The sequence below is a fragment of the Fulmarus glacialis genome, unplaced genomic scaffold (assembly GCF_000690835.1).
Source record: "Fulmarus glacialis isolate BGI_N327 unplaced genomic scaffold, ASM69083v1 scaffold13530, whole genome shotgun sequence".
Taxonomy (NCBI): Eukaryota; Metazoa; Chordata; class Aves; order Procellariiformes; family Procellariidae; genus Fulmarus; species Fulmarus glacialis.
This window is the reverse complement of record NW_009187192.1, coordinates 1-23,573: the sequence shown is the minus strand read 5'-3', so window position 1 is coordinate 23,573 and position 23,573 is coordinate 1. Positions and strand designations below refer to the sequence as shown.

The 23,573-nt window shown below is 47.6% G+C and overlaps 1 protein-coding gene across 1 annotated transcript; it reads right to left on the bottom strand.

The window, feature by feature from the left end:
- Window positions 1–5,457: 5,457 nt before the first annotated feature.
- LOC104074233 lies at window positions 5,458–22,594 on the bottom strand. The gene is made up of 14 exons (XM_009574294.1): window positions 22,295–22,594; window positions 18,577–18,809; window positions 17,841–17,940; window positions 16,799–16,916; window positions 15,806–15,948; window positions 15,556–15,705; window positions 14,918–15,012; window positions 14,543–14,642; window positions 12,898–13,038; window positions 12,012–12,104; window positions 11,481–11,588; window positions 6,185–6,356; window positions 5,881–5,947; window positions 5,458–5,584 (listed from the first exon to the last, which is right to left on the bottom strand). The coding sequence occupies exons 1-14, from the start codon at window positions 22,592–22,594 to the stop codon at window positions 5,458–5,460; spliced, it is 1,947 nt and encodes a 648-aa protein (XP_009572589.1).
- Window positions 22,595–23,573: the final 979 nt, after the last annotated feature.

Genomic DNA, 23,573 nt, shown 5'->3' with positions numbered 1-23,573 from the left:
AGAAACACCAAGGCCTTTGAAAAAGGAGGCTGCAGCAGGGCCTCCTCTTGCTTTCTTTTCCACTGTGTGTCTTTGCAAGGAACAACAAACTGTTGCTCCTAAACTTAGAAGAAAAAATATTAAGCTTGGTTTTCCTGGTGCGAGAGTCCCAGGGAGGGGGAGAAGACACAAACCAGATGTACCACCAGGTACTGTCAGTACAATCAGCACGGTTTGCTGAGGCTGGAGAGCTCTGCAAGAGTCTCATCTTCCTCGGTACCTTTTTCTCTTTCCCCTTAACCGACCATCATATTTTTAAAGTGTTGATCCGATGACGTTAGCCCAAATGTAGGAGCAGCCCAGGCCGCCAGGGAATTCACCCTGCTTTCAGTGACGTTTGGAAAGGGAAGCTCAACGTCTCTCTTCCTGCAGTGAGCAAGCGCCGGCACTCGCCGCAGTGGCAGCGTGGTGGGGAGATCGGAGCTCGGTTCTCATTTGCACACTTTCTGCCTTATTCTCAATGCTGGATGGTGGAGCCGTGGCTCTTTGGGAACAAACCAAACTCACTCAGGTTTAATGTCTTTTAATCTTTTCACAGAAGGTGGAACACTCAACTGCTGTTTGTCCTGCAAAAGTCTCCTGCACAAGGGTCCAATTATTCTCATTTTCCTAGGACTGCTTGCTCGTTTCAGCTGCCTGGCTGCATGCACTCCTGTCACATAAGCTCATACTCCGCCAGTTATTTCTTTTCTTACATATTTGAAGTGGAGAGAGAGGATTTGCCCTGAATTCTCAGGGCAACTGAAGAGCTCCTTGAGCAACTGTGAGTTATTTTGGGACAGGCCTGTTTAATCACAAGATGTTGTGCACAACTGCTTTATAATCTCACGGTATTTATTTAATCAAATAAAACTGCAGGTTCTGGGCAGAGCTGTGATCACAGCTGGTGGTAGTATTTACAGCTTCAAGAATAAAAAAGAAAAGCATATATAATGTTTTGCACTATCAAGAACATGGAAAGGAACAGCAGGTTTTCAATTACACACCAGAATTTGATTTTATATGCCTCCTTTCATACTTGAGTTACTTCTAAGTGCTTTTTCAGTAACTCATTACTCTGTATCGCAGCGGCTGTAGAAGTTATGGGCACACCAGCACTCCCGGCCCTGGACACTGCACTGCGTGGATGTTCTCTGCTTCAGAAATGCTGAGCAAAACCCCGGGGATTTCATCTGCCACTGTCGGAGGGTGTTAGAGAACTTTTTAACTTCCACGTAGTGTGAAGCCATTATTGTGCAGAAGGGCTTCACGTCAGGGGCATCAATGGCCTGGCAGCTTTGCTAGAGGAGCACATGGCTGGCATTGCGTAGAAGCTCATTTCCCGCTGATCAATTCTTCCTAACGAACATCCTTTCCTCTTTTCTTCTGTTACAGCTCTCAAACAGCACAAGAGCCTGAAAGGAGAGCAGTGCTACTATCGCAATATGCAGCTTTAGTGCTGTCTTACATGCTGTAAAACAATCTCCTTATGCAAAGGCGATTTGTACGGCTTATCGGGAGTCTCGCAAATAGCGTTAGCGGCTGAGGAACAAGACAGTCTTTGAGAACTGAAGGCCCCTCTCGTCCCCAGGTAGGACAGCAGCAAGCCCAGCCTCTCCTTGCCGGTGGAGGTGGCACAAGTACTGCGGTGTGGTGGCACAGGAGCCGTTCAGCAGCAGTGATCTTACAGGCGAGGCAGCAGTTAGTTGATCACAGCTTAATTGTACGGGTGAGGTATGGTTTGGCGGCAGCATGTCGGATGGAAAACCAAAGGCTCTTTGGTGGTGGAGGGGAAGAAGGTGTCGGGAACCACTCCGCTACCCAGGAACGGCTGTCGGTGTGGGATGGAGCCCGCACTAGGAGAGGCTTTTGAGCTGTTATGAGGCTGCAAAGGGCAACAGCCACGTGCAGGAAAGCTGAGCAGATTCAGAGCTCATTTAACAGATGGGGGCGTGCAGATATTTTATAGTTAGTTTATAATTGTCCCTCTAGTAGATCCTGAATTACTCAGCATGAGGTTTTGAGAAAACTGTGTCCAGAGTCACTCAGATGGCGTTTTACTGGGCTGTGCTGGAAGGAGGTGCTCAGACAGTGCTGAGTGAAGGCCATCTCTGTGACGTTTGCTCAGGTGCAGGATCTGGATCAGGTTTTATGTAGTCCTTAGAGCTGCCCTTGGCTAGATTCCATCGCTGGCATCGCTTGGAACTGGCTTGAGTTCCATGGAATTACCTTTCTTGGTTAAAAAGCAAAAGCAACAATTTAGGCTCTTTTTTGAGTCATGAGGAAGGTGAGCGATGCAGCCTCTGCACCGCACAGCGGTACAGTCTGCGCTGCCAGGCGCTGCGTTTGCTCCAGGTGTTTTTTTCTCTGAAGGACAGACCAGCGATTCTCCTGGGGCAGCTCGGTACCTTCACAGACAGACGTGCTGCTGGAGGAGCAGGGCAGGGCTGAGGAGGCAGCCCAGACCAAGCCCAGGCAGCGTGAAGTTTCTTTTTTAACAATTCAGCTCCATTTTTTTTGTTAAAGAGGAAATCCACCAGCACTAGGCAAGGATGCAGAAAGAGAAACGTAACCTTTTAATGCAGCCACGTCTGTACAAGCGTTTGTCTGTCTTACTGTCCTGACGCCATATAGATGTGCTGTTTCCTGGGCAGAGGAGTAATAAATTCCCACCCCTTCATTCTGCACACGTAATACAGGCGTTGGAGCTCGGATTGTTGCATTTTGGGATTTAAGATTACCATATTCTTTGGACTTTCAAATTTTTTAAATGCTGCTAAAGTTTTATCTTACTATTTAACAAATATGTTTTTTAAACCGATTTCCCATAGTTATGTTATTAAATGATTTTTACCTTGCAGTGGCAACAGGTGATGCATTTGATTGTACATTTTTTTTGGTGGAATTTGTATTAAAATGACATCTGAAGTCTTGATTAATTACTTCAAGAACATTAAATGTTTTAAAACATGCAAACCTATGAGAGCAGAGAGCTGTTTAGCAGCAGTATAAAGTGTTAGACCCTAGTGCTTATTTGTTTGTAACAGCATTTATTCTGCTGTAGCCTCAGAGTGAATATTTAGATCTTAATAAATTTGTCATTTTCCTACACAGTGACAATGTTACAGTCCCTTGTGTTTTCTGTATTGGTGCATCTGCAGGGCTCCCAGTTTGCGGGGCTTATTTTTAGGCAAATTATAGCTCATACATTAGGAAAAAGTAATCCCAGTATTCAAAAAAACATGTAAAATACGTAAGAAGAGGTGCTGTGAAATCCCAGGCTGGCAGTGAGCGTGGAAGGCACCGCTGCTCGCCAAAGCCCCGTGCTTTGGAGATGAGCATTTAGCGAGAACGGAGGATCCCAATGGTTTATCAGCAGCTCTGCAAACAATTCTAACACCGCTTAAATGTGATGACTTTCGTTCTGTGCTGCGTTCATCACATGCTGTCAGAGCCTTCTGCCATTCCCATGTGCAAATGGATGGACTTTGCTGCTGTCATCATTCAGGTTAGAGCCACATGTTGTTCTCTCACTTTCCCAGTCTCCTGGGTTTTACACAGCACGACAGGTTTCTGTGCTTTGACACCTGTAAGACCTTTGATACCAAAAAACCGCAGTGATGTAGGAGATTTTTCAGACCCAATTTATTTATTCACCTAAAAGCACATGTAAAGGACACAGAGAAATGCTGCAGTGGAAAGCTCTTCGGTGCTGGGTCTGGCTAAATGGTATTTGTGTGATTTGAGGGAAGCTCTGCTTGGCTCAGCCCTGTGATCCCCGCGCTGGAACAGAGCCTTCCTCGCCATGTTCCACAGGGATTGCTCCCCCGGGACCACTCGGCTCCTCCCTGGAGGCAGCGTTTGGTCACTTGGGTCCTCCTGGGTCCTCCTGCGGGCTTTGGCCTCAGTGAAATGTTGGACAACTTGTGCTCAGCAAACAGCTCCTTTCCTCTCTTCCCCCTCGATAGCCTAGCTGCTGTGGCACTTCGCAGCTATATATTCCAGCTGTCTTTGCTCTATTATTATTTTTCTTCCGTCATTAGCAACTTTTTAATTAAAAACTTCTAGTCATCAGGGTAAAAGCAAGCAGGTAGACTGACAGGCTGAGGGTGAAGAGAAGCACGCAATCAATATTTAGGTGTTTGCTTTGGTGGAGGATTACTGGATTTCAGTCTAAAACTTACGTCAGAATTTATGTCAGTATGAATTGCAGCATCATTAGGGGACATGCATAGGGAATGAATAAGCTTTCTGGAGGTCATAGAGAATAAAAAAAGCAAAAAGGAAAAGAAAAATGAAGAAAATTAATTTTTTTCTTTAATTTTGGTACCAACTTCTACAGTTTTGATGTAATTTGAGTGATGTAATTGAAATTACCTCCTCCCCTAAGCTGTTACAGAACAGCTGTGCACAGCGGTGCTGATGTTGATGCTGACCATTTATGGAGCTGCAAATCGCAATTTACTGCGTCCCATGTTTGAAATGCAGTAGGTTGAGAACATTTTTCTTGCCCATCTCGGCTGACTGTGGAGCTGAGTTAGCAGATCTAGCAGGGACAAGGCACCCAACCATATGCATGAAGCTAAAGCTTCTGCTCCAGGTCAACTTAAAGTAAAAGCAAAGCTTGTTTGAGACAAGTAGAACGTAAAAGGAAAAATGAAAAGCATGAGCTAGACTAAGCAGTGCCCTGTGACTACCTTGCTTAACAATAGCCTTGGCTAGGAAAATGGAAAGTTTGGGTTACAAAGCCTTTTGTTTTACCCAACAAGTTGCCAAGATCAGCTGCTAGGAAAATGGAAAGTTTGGGTTACAAAACCTTTTGTTTTACCCAACGAGTTGCCAAGATCAGCCGCTGAGCTGGGGGGTCCTGAGCCCAGCGCAGCAGTTCCCGTGGAGGCTGTTGGTATGAAGGGATGTACCATCCTTACAGCCTCGGAGGGCGTAAGAGGTGGCCCTGGAAGAAAACCCCATCCCTGGCAGGTGCCAGGGTGGAAGACCATGTGTAGCACCGGAAAGCAAGAAGGCGAACAGGGAAAAATGGTGTTTTTCTGTATTTAAGCAGCTTCAAATAATTTTTCAGTTTGATTTTGGTTGCTTTTCTTTAAAAAGAACACTTGAAGAGCTGCTGCTTCAAGTCATTATCTGGATTTGATCACTTAGTCTTTGCCTGAAACACGGTAAGAACATTCCAGCATCTTGGACTGAATCTTAGTGGCTGTGTCTGCGTTAGCAAATAACTCGACGCAAAAGCAGTGGATTTCAGGCTGGGGCAGGTGGCGCAGTTGGGGGTTACTCCAAAAGGATTTGGTCTGGCCCCTGGTGGCATGTCCCCACCACGCCTGTAATTCACGGCTGGCTGAGGATTTTTGGATTTTTTTTGAATTGCAACCCACCTTCTGTTTCCCCTGGGGGCTGGACTTCCCAGTTGCCTCTGGTGAGTCACAGCCTGCTGCCGCAGGCAGGGCTGCCCTCGTACACCAGCGCGCTGTCCACGAGCGCTTCCTTAGCCTCGTAGCTGCTGTTCTCCAACTCCGTGGCCACAGGGCACAGCTCCTGCTTGCACCACCTGAACAGAGAATGCAAACAGTTTGTCCGGTCCCCGTTACGCAGACAGTGCTGGTTTCAACTTCAGGTCTGCCCAGTTTGGATCCCTCTCATCACTGCTAGAACGGAGATTCCCTGTGGCAGGGAAAAGCCATGATGTTGACAGCAACCAACCCAGAATGCTGTTTGTCTCCATCTGTGATGAGTTTGGGTCTCACCACGGCAGGGGGTCAGATCGTTCGGCGAGGCAGAGCAAAGTCTGCTGCATTGCACAAGAATCATCTAAAACAGTCAAGGTTAGAGGAGGTTTTTGCTTACCTTCGAGCAGCAGAGATGTCTGTGGAGAAAGCATCAGGCCGAGCTGCGTGTTCAATTAAAAGAGCTCCTGTGGAAGAGTAGGAGACATCAGTGTTCCTGGGCTCCAGCCAAAACAGCAAGGGCTCGTGAAAAGTGGGTGGTGGTTACTTCTCAACAGCACTTGCCAGGCTGAGCTGCCTCAGTTTGAAAGAAGATGGGGACTGAGCCTTCTTTAAAACTCCACCCTTTACCCAGAAGGCCATTCTGGGACTGATTCCTAGCCCTTTCCTGGTCTGAAATCCATCGTTTCTATCTTTCCCGCTACCTGCATAGATCCTTGCTAGGGTGTAGGAGAAGTCTCTTGCTGCTAGCTCCATGGTCACTGCCCCCTTTGAACCAGCTGCTTGCAGGAACTGCGCAAGACTGCTGATGGCATTCCGCATTTGCTTCACGGCAGATTCCAGTTTTGCAGTGCTCGAAGCCAGCTCCAGTTTTTTCTGCAAAGACGACAATTGCAGGAAAAATTACAGCGTATTTACCTTCTGCAAGGAAACAGGGCTGGTGAAATCCTGAGCACACCCAGCAGCTACTAACAAACAACATAAATCAAGGTGGCTGTAACTCGTGCTGCCGTAGGAAAAGCAGCCAGAGCACCGCGTGGCAGCAGGAAAGGGGACATTGCCAAAAGGAAACTCGCAGCCTTGCCTTGAGGACGGAGAATTCCTGTGAGCCAGACCCAGCGTGTTGCTGTTTCCGTGCTGGCTTTCTAGCTGCACGTGAGGACCAGATCACATCCCCAATTCTCTCTAACTGCATACATGTATCAGGTTCTAATTCTCCTGGGTTTATATTTTTACTTCCACAAAGATGCTAGAGCTGTGTCCAGGCAGGAAAACTCGGATTTAAAGCAGCTTTTCTCTGCAAGTTGTGCCAGCGGGAAAGGCCCCAGGACCAGAGCAGCTCTCTTCTGATGGACGTCAGGCATTTAACTCTGCCTAAAAGCACCACCTAAAAGCTCCCCATGGTTGAGCTAAGCTGCTGTTTCTCCAGTGTCCCAAATCTCTTTTGAAAGCACAAGCGATACTCTGCCGAGAGAGTCTAAAAGAGTTGCTCTTTTGACATGGCATGCCCACAGCTGCTTGCATGTGAGCGGCAGAGGCTAGCCTTTAATCTGTGTTTCCTGTGTTATTCCCTCTTACAAGGGATCGAACGAGAAGAACGTGCCTTGGAGCTGCTGGGCTGGGGTGACAGCTCGGTCCCCCTGAAGTCACACACACAGAGAAGCTGCCAGCTCTCGCCCACGCAGCCGTCACCGACCTCCAGACCCTGCATCCCGCCCCGCAGCACCTGCAGCTGGGCTCTGCTGCAGCGAAGTAGGCCACGACCGTTCAGCCGCCCCAGGCACCTGCCCAAGCTGCCGGCGTTCAGGGCTGGCCCTGCCTTCATCGGCGGGCTCAGCCCAGGAGCCTCGCGTGCTGCGGTACCATCTTTACAGTATTCAAACCTGTCTCTCTGCAGTAGAACTAAAGGATTACTTCGGACAGAATCACAAAAAGGAACCGTTACATATTTAAATAGCGTAGCAGGTGGTAAGAGGTGCTTTTTGTTAATTAGTCTCATTTGCAGGTTATTTGTGAAGCTAAAGCCTGTAAGTATCTGCTGTGCAGAACTCATTTTTTATGTTTTTGAGGCTTTCGGTGCTTAAGCGATCATGCAGTTCCTCTTGCTAGTATGTGCAAATTCTATGAAAATACAGCTTATTTGCACAGTAGGACTCCGGACTGCACAAGCTGAACCCAGTTTGGTTTTCTGCAGTATGTCTGTGCATGACACCTTCTGCCTAACCACTGCCCTGTATTTTCTGACTATTAATACAAGAAAAACACAATCCTCAATGGATGCTATTCTGTGCTCTAGGCAAAGCGGTACATAAATACTCACAGCATACACTGAACAAATACAAAAACATCATCATTAAAGCGGTTAGGTCTAGTGCCAAGACAAAGTCCAAAGAACCCTCGAATCCCACAGAATGCTAATAAGATGTTTTAAAAGTAGCTTGGAGCTTGTTGCTAACAAGGATCAAAGACCCCAAAGGCATAAACATATTCCCAGCAGCTTGGGTGGAAGCCAGCGTCACACAGGCCAAGCACAGAGACGACATATGCGCTTCTACCAGCACCCTCGTGCTAACAGCTGGGGTACGAACAGCTACATCCTATGCTGCCTTGCTTTTTAAGGTTTAAAGACCTGGGCAGTATGGACCAGGAATATAAAAGCATCATTTCAACCTTAGGGGGAAAAAAAAGACATTGTATTCTCTTTGCTCTTGAATAATTTACACTTTTTTTTTTTTCAGATTACGCTCATTCTTTTCCTAACCAAAAGCACTGAATCTTCTGAAAGATCAAGCTGGGTTTTTCCACATCCTCCTCTGCATTTGAGAGCGAGAGGCTGGAGAGCTGCTTCAGGGATGATGCTCGAGGCAGAAGCAGCTCCCGTTTTCTCTCCTGCATGTTGATCTGCTCCAGTTCCTGGAGGGTGTAACTGAGGGGAGGCACGCACTCATGGCATCGCTGTGCCAGTTGTACGGTTCTTTTCTGACTGAAATCATCAGAGAGCAAAAGAGCTTTAGAGCTCCAATGTTTCTGATTCCTTCGGTTTTTACTGAGGAATTTTAAGATGCCACTCATTTGTTTGCTCTCACTAGCTACCAGGCAAGATTCTCAGAATGGTTTTTACTTAAAAGGTAAATCATGAGTATTTAAAAATACAGCAACAGGAAGAACATCCAAAACAGGACTAGGAGCAGAAGTCTCATATTAATGCTTCAAGCAAATATGTAGTCTCACTTTAATAACCTAGATTTATTTCCTGCTGTGTTAAAATTGTGGTTATGGTCTGCTAAGGACCTGAAAACACTATCACGTGTCTTCGATTGTATGTCTGATTTATAGCTAGAGTTTCAGCCCTACGCAGTCATTCTTGCTGCATAAGACATTGATTCTGAGCTCTGCAAGATGCTTGCAGGACTGGCATTCAGAAACAACTGTACTGGGATGTGACCAAATTTAACCTAAAGTGACCAAAATGCAATAATCAAATAATTCCCCAGTGCCATTTTAGAGTCACTTTTCAGATTGTAATTGAATTCTAAAGTACACCCAGTGCTCTGGCTCAAAATTCCAGCTAGTAAATTTTTAGTATAACACAAAATGACTGCCCCTGTGCAGTATCCACATGAAACTGCCACCACGGCTGAGCTGGAATCCAGGACTGTCTCTCACACTTGCTCTTCTCCCCAGGTGTTCTCCTGAGCCTCTGCAGACTAATTACCTCTGGACAGGGTGGTTTGTAACAAACTTGCCTGTGTATCAAGAACCCTAAAAATTCAGCTTCTCGTAATCACATTGTGCAAGGATGAGGAATTTCTCTGTATTTCCCTTTTCCTGAGGATAATTACGACATTGGGTTCCTGCTCCTAGACCACAGCACCATCAGCGTTAGGTATTCCACCATCAGTAGAGGCAACTGACACAGGATAAAAGCAAAAATAGGTGGCGGGGGGGAAGTTATCCTGAGATATGACCTTCAGAGAACAAAGTGCTATGCTGTACTAACAAAGTACTAATGCTGCTTTCTCCAAAGCAGCCTGTCACTGGGCACAAACCCTGCAAACTGAGAACCTTAACAAACATAAAATCAATTGTACTAGTTTTGTGTGCATCAATAAAAAGGAAATGGATTGGAGCAGTAAAAATCCCTTTATGAAAGGCTAAATGATTTCCTCAGTAGATGGGAATGGGAAGGGTGTTTCAAAATGAGCCAGACTCCCAGAGACCAAAAGAATTTGGACACCTGGAGCTCAAAAAGAGGTTGTTTATCACCTGTGAGTGAAACCCTGATTCTGGTGTAGAAACTCAGCATGTCCCTGCCTGATGCTGCAGAGGCACTCTGCACAAATACTTCCCAGTCTGCCTTTCCAGTGCCTGGCTGCCGAAGGCATAAAGTAAAAGCTTTCTGGCACGTCCAGGTTAAATTTGCCAAGTATGATCTATTACATCCAGAACGTGGACACGGAGGCAGCCTCAGTGTGACATGAACAGCAAATGCAATGGCACTTACTGGAATTTGGAGACCTTTAAAGTCAGTGCTCGCTTGTTCACCCTCCAGTCTCATGTACAGCGTGATTTGTGGAAGTGCAAGAGCAATGATAAGCTTGTTAATTAATAAATCTCAATACTTGGTGTTACTGCTGTGCAGGTACCTACTCTGAATCACATTGCTGTGTTCTTTAATGCTTCTCTGATTATCCAGGTGTAAAGAAGCTGGAGGGGCCCTCTCAGCTACGCCAGTGAGGTGCTCCAAGGACTGCAGGATGGCACCTTTGTGGGGTATTCGTTTAAATTAGCGTAAGTGTAAACCTGTGGAGGCAGGCTTGTTTCCAAGTTATTGTTAGAGCCTACCACCCGCTGCTTTCCTTTTCCACTCCATTACCTCCAGTGTCAGACTGAGCTGCTTTTTATCAACAGCTGGACCGGTTGGCTTTTTAATTAGCAGGTGTGCTCAGTCCTGTTTATGAGCAGATTTGGGTTTCTTGTTTGGTAGTCAAATTGTTTGAGGTGTTTTTCCTTTATCAAAAGTTGTCCGAGAGGATGGCAAGAAGACACTCATCTCTGGAGGTCAGAGAGGTGCTCTGTACAGAATACAGCTGAGTTGGGGGTTTGAAATGCAACAGAAGTTGCCAGGTGCAGCCACTGGTGAGGAGTCAGGCTCTTGCTCGTGTGTTTTTGAAAGACCTATCCAGTTGTCAATCCTGCAGGGAGTGCAGTGACCCAGGCCTTTCCCTTTTCATGGGGTCTGGATGAGAAAGTCAAGGCTACGCATAGTCAAATCCAGCACTCCAGATGCTCAGGATTCCCTCACTGTATCTGGGCTAATCTGGATTGTTCTCTCTGGATTAATAATCTAATCTCTGAGAGAATACCCTCTGATATGCTGATCATGCCTTTCAGGCTGGTTCCTGTCTCCCTTTACGGGACATATCAAGCCACCTGATGCTTATTTACCTTCATGAAATTCTGACCTGCTTTGAACTCTCTGTGACTGGCTATCATCTGAGCACCTTTAAAAGAGCAGCCTGTAGGTAAAGCCAGAGAACAGCAAATCTAAAGAGGCAGCAATGGAATTCCTTTGGCTCTTTCCATCTTTTCAGTGGGAATAAAAATAGAAAGCCATAATGCAGTAGGTAGCCCTAGTGAAGGTTTAATATTCAGCAGTCTTGTGGTATTTTTCCAGTTAAGAAACAAAACCACAAAATTATTTTGGATTCAGGAAGGTGACTCTCTCACATTAAAAATGTACTTATATTGGTACCTGTCATGAGGAACTCTGACAATGCAAAACTCTTCACTTCTGAGATTGAAGTATCTGCCTTTTTTTGCAGCACACAAGGATCCCAAAATGAGCACTGCCTGCATTCTGCTTTTGTAAGTGCTGTTTAAAGAGTAGAATTGTAAGACACCTTCTGAATACTTGTCAGTTTGGTCTCAGCTAGGAGCATAACACCAAATAAGACTCTGCCAAGGTGGGCAAATCAGGTGCTTTTGATGTGGGCTCACCTGCACTGTGGAGAAGAACACAGCCATCACCTGTCCTTGACTCTTTGTGAGGGATCGCAGCACATCAAGTGACAGGATATTTGTTGTTCCCTCCCATATGGACAGTACCTGTGGGGTAGAAGAGACTGATATTTGTTGTTCCCTCCCATATGGACAGCACCTGTGGGGTAGAAGTGGAAAAGCATGAAGGAGCCTTTTGGAGCAACTGCAATAAAGAAAGGGGAACATGAGGAAACAAAGACATGGGGCAGAGCTAAGGGATATCAAGGAAATCTCCAGAGATGTCTTGCCTCACCACAAGTGGAAAGGAGCAGTGGTGATGAGAGCTAGGAGCCCAGCTCTGTTACTGAGCTAGGAAACACCAGCACCAGGAACAAATCACATCTCCTCCCTGGTGATGACTGGGGTCAGCTTTTTAAGAAAAGAGCTGCCACACCTGGAGTGAGCTTGGGGAGGACTGCGTTCTCCCTTGAGTGCATCTTTAGCAGGAAACTAGGTGATGCACAGGAGCTTCTGCTGCTGCTTTCTTACCAGAGTATCACGGACTATGACTGGCAAGCCTGTATCCTCCATGTAACCTTGTCCTCCAAAACTCTCCATTGCCTCAACAACAACAGCAGAAGCCTGCAAAATGCAGAGAGCTGACATGATCCACATTGCACAAGGGGAAAGAGCGGCCAGAAACCTCTAACGTCACACAGCAGCTCCTGCTGGGATGGGACTGACTGGATCCCACTGATTTGCTGAGGCAGGCTGCTCATTATATGCAGGAGGAGCAGCCTGGGGAATGAAGACTGAGTAACCCTGAGAGAGGACCTGCAGGAGCAGTCAGACCTTGGGAGAAGATCCAGGCAGAGTCTGTCTCAATACAGTCCTCTCTAGGTAAGGATAAACCTGTGCTTTGCTTGGTACATGGGAGTACGTGTTTCTATTTCAGGAGAGTCTTTACCTTCTACTTGCCTATGGTGTGTAAGCTTCTGTGTATTTAAGCTGAGGGCAGTTAGAAGAGGGACAGACCCCTTAAGTTAAGGCTATTAACACCTTCTCTTCTATTTATTCATAACTAGGGGAAGGATACTCCCCGTGGCTCAGTGCCCCAACCTTGGTCTGGGGGCAGCCTCAGCAGCATTCCTCCGTGGCGTGTGGAGTACTTCACAGACAGTGCCGGCTCTGTCTGTTCTGGTCAGACAGCTGATCTGTGGCCTTGAGAGCAAGGGGACAAGTCTCCTACCCACAAAGTCCAGCCTCGGTGCAGAGCAATAATTGCTGCAGGCCCTGCAGCTAGAGGTCACTGCCGGTATCCCCTGCTATCGCTGCCCTTCTCGTTGGCCACGTTAATCACTCCTCTTGCCAGCTCTGTGGTTGCTAATGTGCCACACAGTCCCGCTCCGGGCTAATCAAACTGGTTGTTCCATACCTGCTTCCCAGTGTACAGTTTGGCAACTGGTATCAGCAGTCTCAAGAGAAGCTGGTCTTGCTCACTTGCCACATTGGTTTCTGCAAGTCCAAGCAGACGAACGATCTCCATAAGCAGAAGAAACGCCCCTCGCGTCTGCACCTGCAAGCAGAGAAGTGGGGAGCTTCACTGGCAAGGATCTTTGACTCAGGCTTATTCCAGCCTGGTCTGCTGAGGTGCCATGAGTCTATCTCGAAGGGATGCACAATACTTGGACCTGGACAAAATGCCACCCCTGCTCATGCAGACGCACAGCTTCAGAGACAAAGACCACTGACCAGCCAAGGCACAAAGCACGAAATATTGAAGGTAGTCTGGAGCTGCCCCTCTTGGACACTGCGAGTATGAGGAAAGGGGCAATGCCGTTTCATCAGGCCTACTCGGAGCCTTATCAAAGCTCCTATCGGCATCCAGGTCACAAATCCCCATCCTTTCCAAGGGTAAGGGACATGAGACCGCACATCTGATGGTCAACCTCTGAGCACCAGGATCTGCAAGGTCTTTGACAGATTTCTTGCTGAGCAACTTATTTCCCTGGCAAGTTGTGATTTGGGAAGCATCAGGATATGGAGCTCTGTAGCCCCTGTGCATAATGATGTGCTGTGGGACTGTATAGGATCTGGCCTTTCTTTCAGAGGTAGAGTTCTGGCCACAGGTTATGAGATGCTGGAGCTTTAAGTTACGTTTGACAGATGTTGACCACTTTCCTTCTCCCCCCAAAAATCCTTGCAGGAGGATTTTTAATTACTGTTTTAAAAATGTGCTTGAACCTACTGCAGCCCAAGGGCAAGCATTGGTGTTACACCACTTAAGAAAAGAAGTAGTGCCTGAATGGATGAGAGGAGAATTCTGTGCCTTCTTTTTGAAGTTTTAGTAGCGGGGTGAAGCCACCTGTGTCCTGTGGATTTAGTGAGCAGCTACAGCTCAGCATTGTGGCAAAGCTGTGAGACATTCTGCAGTGAGCGAAGGCCCACACGTGAAATTCCTCCCAAAGCCCAGAGCCAGGATGCCAATTCATGCTGCTCTCTCTTCCATTGTCTGTTATCGCCTTAGAGGCTGTACTCGAGCTCAGCGTCTTGTGGTGATGAGCACTGTGCAGGTACACAGTGAAGACAAACTTCTCAGAAGCTAAAGTGCGTGGTGACCACTCAGGAATTCTTCAAGCCTGCTGGGAACAGCCCATCTCCTGGTGCATGAGCTACCAGGGAAGTTAGATGAGGCTGTACCAGTCTTGGACAAGAGTCTGTTACCTGCAGTTTAGGAGACTGTGGTGTCATGCTTGGACTCTGATGCTAATGACCAACTTCAGAGGTCATGGCATATCATAGTAGGTGCATGCACGAACTTTGGCACTCCTCTCAGGATAGCTCCCACGTAATTCTTGTTTAGGATAACCTAAAGTCCAGCAGAGAAGCTAGGACTATCGCCAGATCAAATCCCACTAGAATATGGCAACTCCTCTGCTGCATATATCTCAGTGTAGCAGGAACAGCCTTCTACATCTGACTGTTGCACACAGAGGCAGGCTGGCTGTGCTCATTAGCAGCTGAGGATCTCTGCCCTCTTTCCTTGCCAACAGGTTCAGCTCAGCTCCCAGAAGCCTTACCTCCATCCGGGCTATCGTCTGCATGTGTAGGGGATGGTCTTTGAGGAGTTTCCCAAAGGCAACCCGCCTACGGGCATACTCCCTGCTCAGACTGATCATCCTAGAGAGAATATAACCAGGGAAAGCAGTTAGACCAGCAACCTTCCACTTCTGAGCTTTCCCTTCCAGCCACCCCCACTGGTAGAACCCTGCTCAGCTGTAGCACACCAGCCTAGGTCACCCACCCACAGGCCAACCTTCTCCAGCACTGCTGGCTTCCAGACCTGTGCCTGCAAAGGCATTAGATGTCAATCGGCTGCAATGCTGAGCATTGCAAAGTCCCCTTGTCCTGCTAAGCTGCTCCTTCAGCTCTGGGAGGATCCATGCTGCCTTCACCTTCTCATGGAAGCTACTGCACCAATGACATTGTGGATCCGAGTTATGTTCAGCATGTTGGAGATGGAGGCCACTCCACGACCCTCTGCAGAGATCTGAAAGCATCAAGGAACAAAGCTTGATGTAAGCCTTTCGCACAGCCTTGGAAGTGGACGCATATCTAAGTGAAAGTTGTATCAACAGACAGATAGATATAGGCTGTCCACTCCGTCTCTGTCTGTCTTCAGGCACCACAAAGATCTGCTTGCTTTAAAATATGGCTGTCTCATTTTAGCCAAGTCTGTGGCATGAGCAGAGAGGTGGCTTTGGAGATCACGTCAGCATGATCAGTTCTGGTCCCTGCTGCTTGTTCCTGCCTGCATGCTACACAGAACTGTCCCTCAGCTGGGCCAATGCAACTGGAAATGACCAGCCTAAAATGACTTTTCTTTATTTTAATTCCCTCCTGTCTTTTCCTGAACTCTTCTCAGCTCTGTCCCACACACAGCCATGTTGGTGAAGGGTTCTGCGGAGTGAACAGCCTGCCATAGAGGTGGAAGAGAAGAACTTTTTCAGTTGGTATCACTGGCAAAACCCCCATGAGTAGTCTGCTGTGCCAAGCCAGCCCAGTCCCAAGAGGAAGGTGAAACCTTACGTACTAGCTCTGCTTTAGCTCCATCTAGCCATAGCTCTGCTGTTGCCATCTGCCGCGTGCCCAACTTGTCTTTCAGCCTTTGCACTTGGATGCTGTTCAGCTTCCCCTCCTCATCTCGAACCTTCAGGAAGAACAGGGACAGGCCGCTGGAACCCTGGGGCCATTAAAAAGGCATACAAAGAGGATTTCATTACAATGAAACAAGGAAGTAAAAGAATGCCCCTGCTCCTGCACCGGGTTCCACCAAAACAGACCTGTTTTACTCGTCCTTCAGCATCCGCTACCCTGGCCAGGGTTAATGTTACATCGGAATCAGCAGCTGATGTGAACCATTTAAAACCATAGAGGCGGTATGTACCATCTGGCTGCTTTCTGGCCACTGTCTCAGTGCCGTTAGCTGCAGGAAAGGAGAAGATCATCTTAGCTTTATAGGAACTTCCGTATCAATCAATGCTGATTTTTGGTTTAAGCAGCAGCTCCTTTAAGTCATCTCTTGCTATCAAGATCGAGTATGGATTAGCTGCTAATCTCCTTCATGGATAAGAAGTGCAGCCAGAGTTAAGTACTAGAAAGGAAATATGCTCTGTTTAACTGCGAGCCTTTCCAGCAATCGCTCCAGGCTGACAGCTGGTAATGGCAGTGCTTTGTAAGCAGAATGCACCACAGTGTATAATCCCGTGCCTCCATTTCTTTAGGAGCTACCAGGGCCACGAACAAGAAAGGGTGCTACGGAATCGGCAGTCCTGCAGCGAGGCACATCTTTCATTCCACAGCTGACCCTTTCACTTCTTCCACCAGGAAACCAACTGCAGCTTCATCAGATGCAGGTGACTCCCTTTCCACATTTCTGTCCCCGCAGCAGAGTTCTGAGGTTTCCTGGCCCATTGTGCTTTTACTATCCTTAGCCAAGGAATAAAAGTTGAAGGCCAAGAATGCTTTCTCAATCCCAGCTGGGAAGGGTCTGACTGTCTTGCTCAAGGTATTGATTATAGAGCTAGACATCAGTGTGTTATCTGTGCAAGGAACACAGCTCTGTACCTGCATGTGCGTACTGCATGCATCAGTGGACAGAAGTTGGGCCTTTTGTTGGTTAAAAAGCAGAGCTCTGCAGAGGATTTGGATGACTTCTGCTGAAGTTTCCTAAACCAGCTGCCTGGCTTTATAAGTTCCCCACACCCTTCACTTTCTCAGTTCTTGCTAATACATCTAGCTGCTGCTGCAGTTGATTCCCACCTCAGAACACATACCAACATCGGAGCCTCCCCTGCGCTCAGTCATCCACTGGCCAGAGGTCCAGAACTTTTTGGGGTCACGGGATGTCAGATGGTCAAAAGCATTTTTCAGAGATCCAGGAATACCTAGTGACTGTTTTGGGGGAGGGAAAAGAAACTGAGATGATCATAACACAGTAGCTGAAATGAGACAGTTCCCTTAACTAACACTGGTGTGTCCTAGGCTCAGAACGGACGGTCTGCAAGCAGGCGAGCGGGGCACTGGGCGTCCTGCCCTGCAGTGTGCACGTACTGCTGAGAGTCCGTGAAACTGCCCAGCTCCTACGGGCTGCTGGAGCACCGTGCAGACAGAAGGTGCAGACTTGTGTCAAGAAGAGGAGTGCTGAGCAGCCCTACCCCCCTTGGATTTCTGCACCGCTAGACATCTGGACAGAGAGCTTTCAAAACAGCACATGTGCCAGGGTATCGGCATACATTCATATATGCTGGATGTCACCAGCGCCCAAAAAGCTGCAGAAAAGAGGTAACTGCCTTATGCTTTTTTTCTTTTTATTGAATTAAAATGCCCAGGGCTAGCTACTTAAGGGCCAGCTTTTCTCTTTACCCTACAGAGCCAGTTACATAGTGCAAAGGGTATCGCCAAGATGCAGAGGCAAGTCTTCCGATTGGGAAGGTCTTGCTAACTTGGTTAATTCACAGATGGATCTGGCCCAATACATTTAACTGCTACTCCACACAAGGGACAGGAAAACAAACTATCTCATAGTAAAAACATACGGGACACCTTTCCAACTACCTGCACTGCCCCAGGTTTCATGTGCAGTAAAGGCCTTTTTGTACAGTGTTCTAAGTAAATACAAAAGCTAGCCTGGGCACAAAGACTTCGTAATTAAAAGAGAAAAGCAGTGGGAGACAGAGCTGAGTCACAGAGCAAGGAAGGGCCATGCCCAGAGCCAGATGGCAGATCAGCTCTCGTCTCTCCTTCGCCAGTGCTCCAGCCTCTAACCAGCGCTGCCAGGACGTGGGCTGTGCCCTCAGAGTCCAGCTGAGCTCATACCTCAATGACTTTGGCTGCCCCATCAGTCATGGCCAGTGGACAGTTGAAACCTCCAGAGAAGCTTGAAAATAAGTACAGTTTGACAGCCTGATGCAGACGGCTAGGAAAGAAAGGGAGTGAAAACAGACAGGTTATGCAGCAGTTTAACAGTAGGAGGATAAAACATCTTGACGAGGAAGAGAGGAACAAAATACAGCCAAAACAGGTGAGAGTCAGACTGCTCATTTCTGAGAGGGCAAAAACTGTTTCAGCTAGGGAGAAGAGGAGCAGCAGAGTTTCTCAGTCCCAGAGGGCCTGCCAGCGCAAGGCTGGGCGGAAGGCATTGCTTGCCAGCTGGTGCACGTTAAGTGCAGTTTTTAAAAATAAGAAATGTGGGTCTATGTCCAGAGGCTGGAATACAATGAAACGGCAAGTAAAATCCCAGACCTTTAGCTCTGTTACAACAAATGCATGTAAAGCTGGAGCAGTGCAGGGAACTGCCAGGCCCCAGAATCAGGAAGGCTACATCAAGGAGTATTATGAACAACTATAGGCCATTAGTTACGGATTATCATTGCCGATGTGGAAGGTTACAGCGGACAGACACTGCTGTTCAGTACAGTGGTAGGTGTGCTTTTGCCCATACATCCTCTGTTACCCAATATACAACAAGAAGTTCAGTCCTACAAGATGCTGAATATACCTTGCTAAGAATAACTAGGAAGGCACCAAGTCATTCCCATTCTCCCCCAGTTACCTCCAGTTGGAGTATCTTCTCTCATAGGCCTCAGCAATCAGCCCCTCTTCTGCCGCAACCTCTTTCATCCTCCTCCAGGCCGAGCAGGTGACGATGTGATCCACCCGCTGCCCCCAGGCATCATACTGCCGAAACACAGGGGGGTTCAACTCACATTCCCATCCTAGAGGTTTGATCTTGGTTAGCAGGCGGTTTCCAAATCTCTCCAGATCCTGATTCACCTCCTCCAGTACCTGTGAAGCAACAAGAAGAGCCCTTCAGCAACCCCCTGGAAGGCAAGGAGCCTCAGTCCCAGCTGGAAAGGCAAAGGAGTGACCATATTGTCCTGTGGTGCTAGCAGTCTCTTGCCACCTAGCCCTTCCATGCATTCTGTAATGCAGCAGGACAGCTTGTCTCTTAGCCTCTACTGGCACAGCTGTGCTCAGCTGTCACTCTTTTCTTTTTTCCCCAAAAAATCATTTTTTCAAGTTACTTTTGGCAGCATCTCTGGATTTACAAAAGACAGAAGAGCTTTTTTATCAGGGCTGAGAATCGCACAGATGCACATGAGCAGGGGGGTTGGACAAGACAATCTCCAGAGGTCCTTCCAACCTCAGCCACTCTGTGATTGACTGCTGGACAAGAATGCCAGGGGAAGAGCTGCCAAAACTGGAAAGCCTTCATCTGTATAGGAAAACTTCCACTGAGCTCAGTAGTTACCTGCCTATCAGATAAGAAAAGGAGGGATGGAGCAATCATCTGAGCTTCAGCCTGGCACCCAGGGTGTCTAGATTCGAATTTCCACCCTGCATCCAGCTTCCTGGATAAGGATTCATGTGCCCTCGTTTCAGCCAGGCTTGGCTGACTTGGACGGAGTTGTCTGTCCATAGTTAATGGAGGGAAACCGGCACCCGCAGAGGAGTGATTCATTCCAGCCCTCTTAGATACCTGTTTTAAGGTGACAGGAATTGCCTTCTGCAAGTGCTCTTCACTGTCTGTGGCCAAAGCCTAGTGAAGTTGCCTAGACTAAAATAACCTGACTTACAGGTGATTAAAATTAGGCCAGGTGGACCCAACCTCTAGCACTGTTGGACCCTCGTTAGCATAAATACATCCAAGACTGCAATGAGGGTCACAGAAGCACCTGATCTTTCATCAGAGGAATATTTTCTGCTGTTCTCTACCCCCTCAAGAGATGCTCATTTCCTCCTCAATGTAACAATTGTGGAGATGAATGCCATAGTTGCTGTACCCAAAATGGTGCAATTATAAAACACATTGATTTGCTGTTGATGAAATACAAACACCGCTTCTTCCTTTCCCTGCTTCACCCTGTATTGACTATTCATTAAACTACATCCCGTATGATTCTTTCATCACTCTGCTGTTCAGCCTGTGTAATGAGGATCCAACACACGCTGTCCAGTTAGTACTCTGGAAGTCTCCATCCTCAGACCAGCCAGTTTTCCTTCAGGTGAACGATGAAACGCTCAGCATTAAAAATCACAAAACAAGCCAAAACCATGCACGAGAGCCCTGGTAACTGGTACAGCTCAGGCTGCACGCCTGTTTGCTGTCGGCGGAGCTCAGCTGGGATGGGTGTATGCCTCTGATGCTTATCGTACCTTGACAACAATTTGAAGGTTGTTTTAGAGGCATAACCTAAGAATCCAAGGTTTATGGACTTTGCTGATCCCTGAAGCACAAGGACCTTTGAATCTTTACCTGGTATTTTTTGGGGGGCAGAAGAATATGAGTCTACCAAATAGGTCTCTTGGTCAGCACACTACAGTGAACTCAAACTACAACAGTCCCTTCACTGCATCCACATTTTCTAAAAAAAACCCAAACCGGACTGCCTACCTGTGAGCTCATGCCCTGAACACACTTAGCCTTACAAACCACCGTGTTGCCCAATTGAATGTGTTTATTTCCAAGGTAAAAACAAAACCAGAGCTCCTACATTTGTGACTGCTGAATGTAACACACAACAGCCTGGGCGCACCAGGAAAACGTACAGCAGGATACGGAGTGGGCATCTGTAAACCATCAGGGTCGGGGCTAAAGCTGCTACCTAGCAGCATTTGCTGGGTGGTCTCATTCACCCTAATCTGTCCTTTGATATCCCAGAGATGAACATATTGGAAATGTGCAAATTATTGCACGTTAAGAGTGCAAACAGATGATTCTTTATATTAAAGGACATATTTTCAGGGGGATCAAAGACCAACAGATACCTCTCTGCAATGGTGCCCAGAAAAAGCAGGTACTTTCTCCCGTGTTCTCCAGAAATCACCTTCAAACAAAGAAAGAAATCTTTCGCTCCATTCCAGGAAAATTTCTGTGTTCACCACTGAACACAGGTGAATAGCACAACAGGAATCAACCTCCAGCATGGTGTCTCCTTCAGTGGGACACACAAAGCTTCATCTGTTGCTGCTCTCCTGGAGAGGAAGGTGTTCACATGGAGAGCTAGCTCTTAGGCTGCAGACAAGCGGGTGCTGCTTGAAAGCAGACAGCAGAGACTGGGCTCTCTCTCTCAGAGGTGAGGCAACACTGCCCCGCTGGGACCAAGCACAGAAACGTAAGGGAGATGCTGCTGATTCTCTGGTAGATTTTGCAGCTGCTTTGTCTCTTTAGGGAAGGAGTGGGGAGTAGCTCTCAGCCTTGGTGAAAGACAGCACTGATCCTTTTATTCTTTGGGAGATCTGCATCATGCTTCTTCCAAAGGTGCGGATTAGGAGCAAGATCTTCGTGGTTGCCCAAAGGCATCCTCCTTTCCCCGTCTTCTGTTCTGGCAAGAAGGCCACAGTGGTGCTTAGGGAGGCCTCACTCCTGTCCTTCGGGATGGCTGTGACAAAAGCAAGCTCCCAATGCTGCCACCACACTCTACAAGGCCTCGCAGACCTGGAGAGCAAGCAGTGGCAGGAGAGCGTCACTGAAAGTCAGGTTCTGCCCCTCTACTCACCCAGTGGCTTTACAGGTCATTGCATTGCTTCTGCTGGAGTAAATAATGGAGAGGAGTAACACTCTGCTCCATGAGACCTGGTCCTTGAAAAGTGGACAACAGTTGCAGTCCTTGGGGTGACGGCAGACGACAGACAGTGAGATGAGCCACCTCCTCCTGGGGGTTCCTGTAGGACTGGACCTCACAGAACAGAGACCCGCAGCTCAGGGTCTTACCCCACGTCTCTGCACCCCTGCAATCTGTACAGAGCCTTCCCCGTCTGAAAATCAACCCACAAAAGCCAATGACCTGTGCTGAGAACGAGCAAACCCCGACGGGCCGTTGCATCCTCTTGAGCACTGAGAAGAGCCCTGTTCCTTGGGAAAGGAATTTCCTTAAAAGCCCCCCTTTCCCAAGGGGAGAGAAGTGGACTTGCATAGCAGAGTTTGGAAGCACCTTAGTTTTTTCCCTTTCTCTGAAATTTCTTTCTCTGGATGACCAGACAACAAACGCCCACACTGACAATCCCAAAACAACACTCCTGTTGCAACACCCAGACCAGTCCCTGGAGTCCACTAAGCCACTTTCTATTTCTGTTTATGTCCTGGCAGTATTTTTCACCTCTGCACTGATTCAAAGAAAACAAGTTTTAAAGAATGCTGATAAATTCCCCCCAGTTAAACGCTTGAAGGCACAAAAGGGATCAAGGAAATGTTCAATTCACAGTCTTAAACAGTGACCTAGCCAGAACTGTAGTGTGTACACACAGAAACACAAACATGCACATCAGACCTTGGGAGGAAGGTGCGTTTTCAAATAACTCCGAAGCAATGCATCTTCCAAATACTGGTTCCCAGTCTGGGGCTGCTCTTGGAAGAGGGTCTCGGTTTCTCTCCTTGCAAGGGGCATTTCCAGATCTTCTAATACTTGCTTCTCCTGCGTGCCGACCTGTTGCCCCTGCCCCGCGGTCGTGTTGATTCCTTTACAACTCGGCGCTTGGCACCTCTCCCAGATGCGAGGCAGAAAGCGACCCGACTGCCACGGCTTGCAGGTAGCACTGGATCTCCACCAAGGCAGGCGACAGGTAAACATGATCCTGCAAAGCCCTTAGGGTGTCACACCAACGGCTGTCACCTCCAGACCCTTCCTCAGTTGATAGCAGCACCAATTCTGTTTTGTTCTAAAGTTGTGAAGTTATTTTTGAAAAATCAATGATGTCTTCTCTCCTCCCTTGGGGAGGAGCTTTCCAGCAGCTGTTGTCAACTGAACCAGGGAAAAGGTCTTTGGAAAGAGATCAGAAAATGGCCTGGAAAAACACAAGCAGTCAGAAAACACTGTGTCCTCCCCTACCAGCCGGGCAAATCATCGTAACCAGCCAGACTGACATTTCCAGAGCTGGGGGAGCCGCGGGGGGTGTTCCCACCAGCACCCCACTGGGTGGGGTGCCTAGGATGGTAACAGGGTAGAGATGAGAAAGAAAAAATATATTTCCTCATCCAAAGAATGACAAAATGCATGGAAATGGGAAGAAATGGTTTCGGCAGGTTATTCTGTAAATAAGGTACAGGTGAAATAAGGAGTTCATCCTCCTTGCCTGGGTTGTAATGCTAGCTCTAAAATAATCTGCTTCTTATGAAGTCCCTAATGCCTTTAATTTGAGTTGGGATGATATTAAAAGTCTCCCTTTCCCCAGGGAAGTACCGGAATATTCTAAGAATGTGTCTCCTGGCTTTGAGTAATTTAAAACCTGCACATGATTTAGGGGATATGCTGCTAATAAAAATACTATTTTACTTTAAAACAATTTTAAACAGGTATGATACCGAACTGATGTTACAAGCATGACTTTTGGAGCCTCAGGCATGGGGTGAAACCCAGGGACATGTCCCAGCCCCAGCATGAACGCAGATTAGCTGGAAAGCGGAAGGGTTAGTAAAGCAAAACCAGTCAGCTTTCACCTCAGCCCAGTCTCACGAGGCCACGCTGATTTCTTGTTTGGATATTCAGGTACTTCTCTGGTGGCATCTCAGTGCCTCCTTGACGCTGGCGCGGTGGCCGAGTCCCCGCTGTC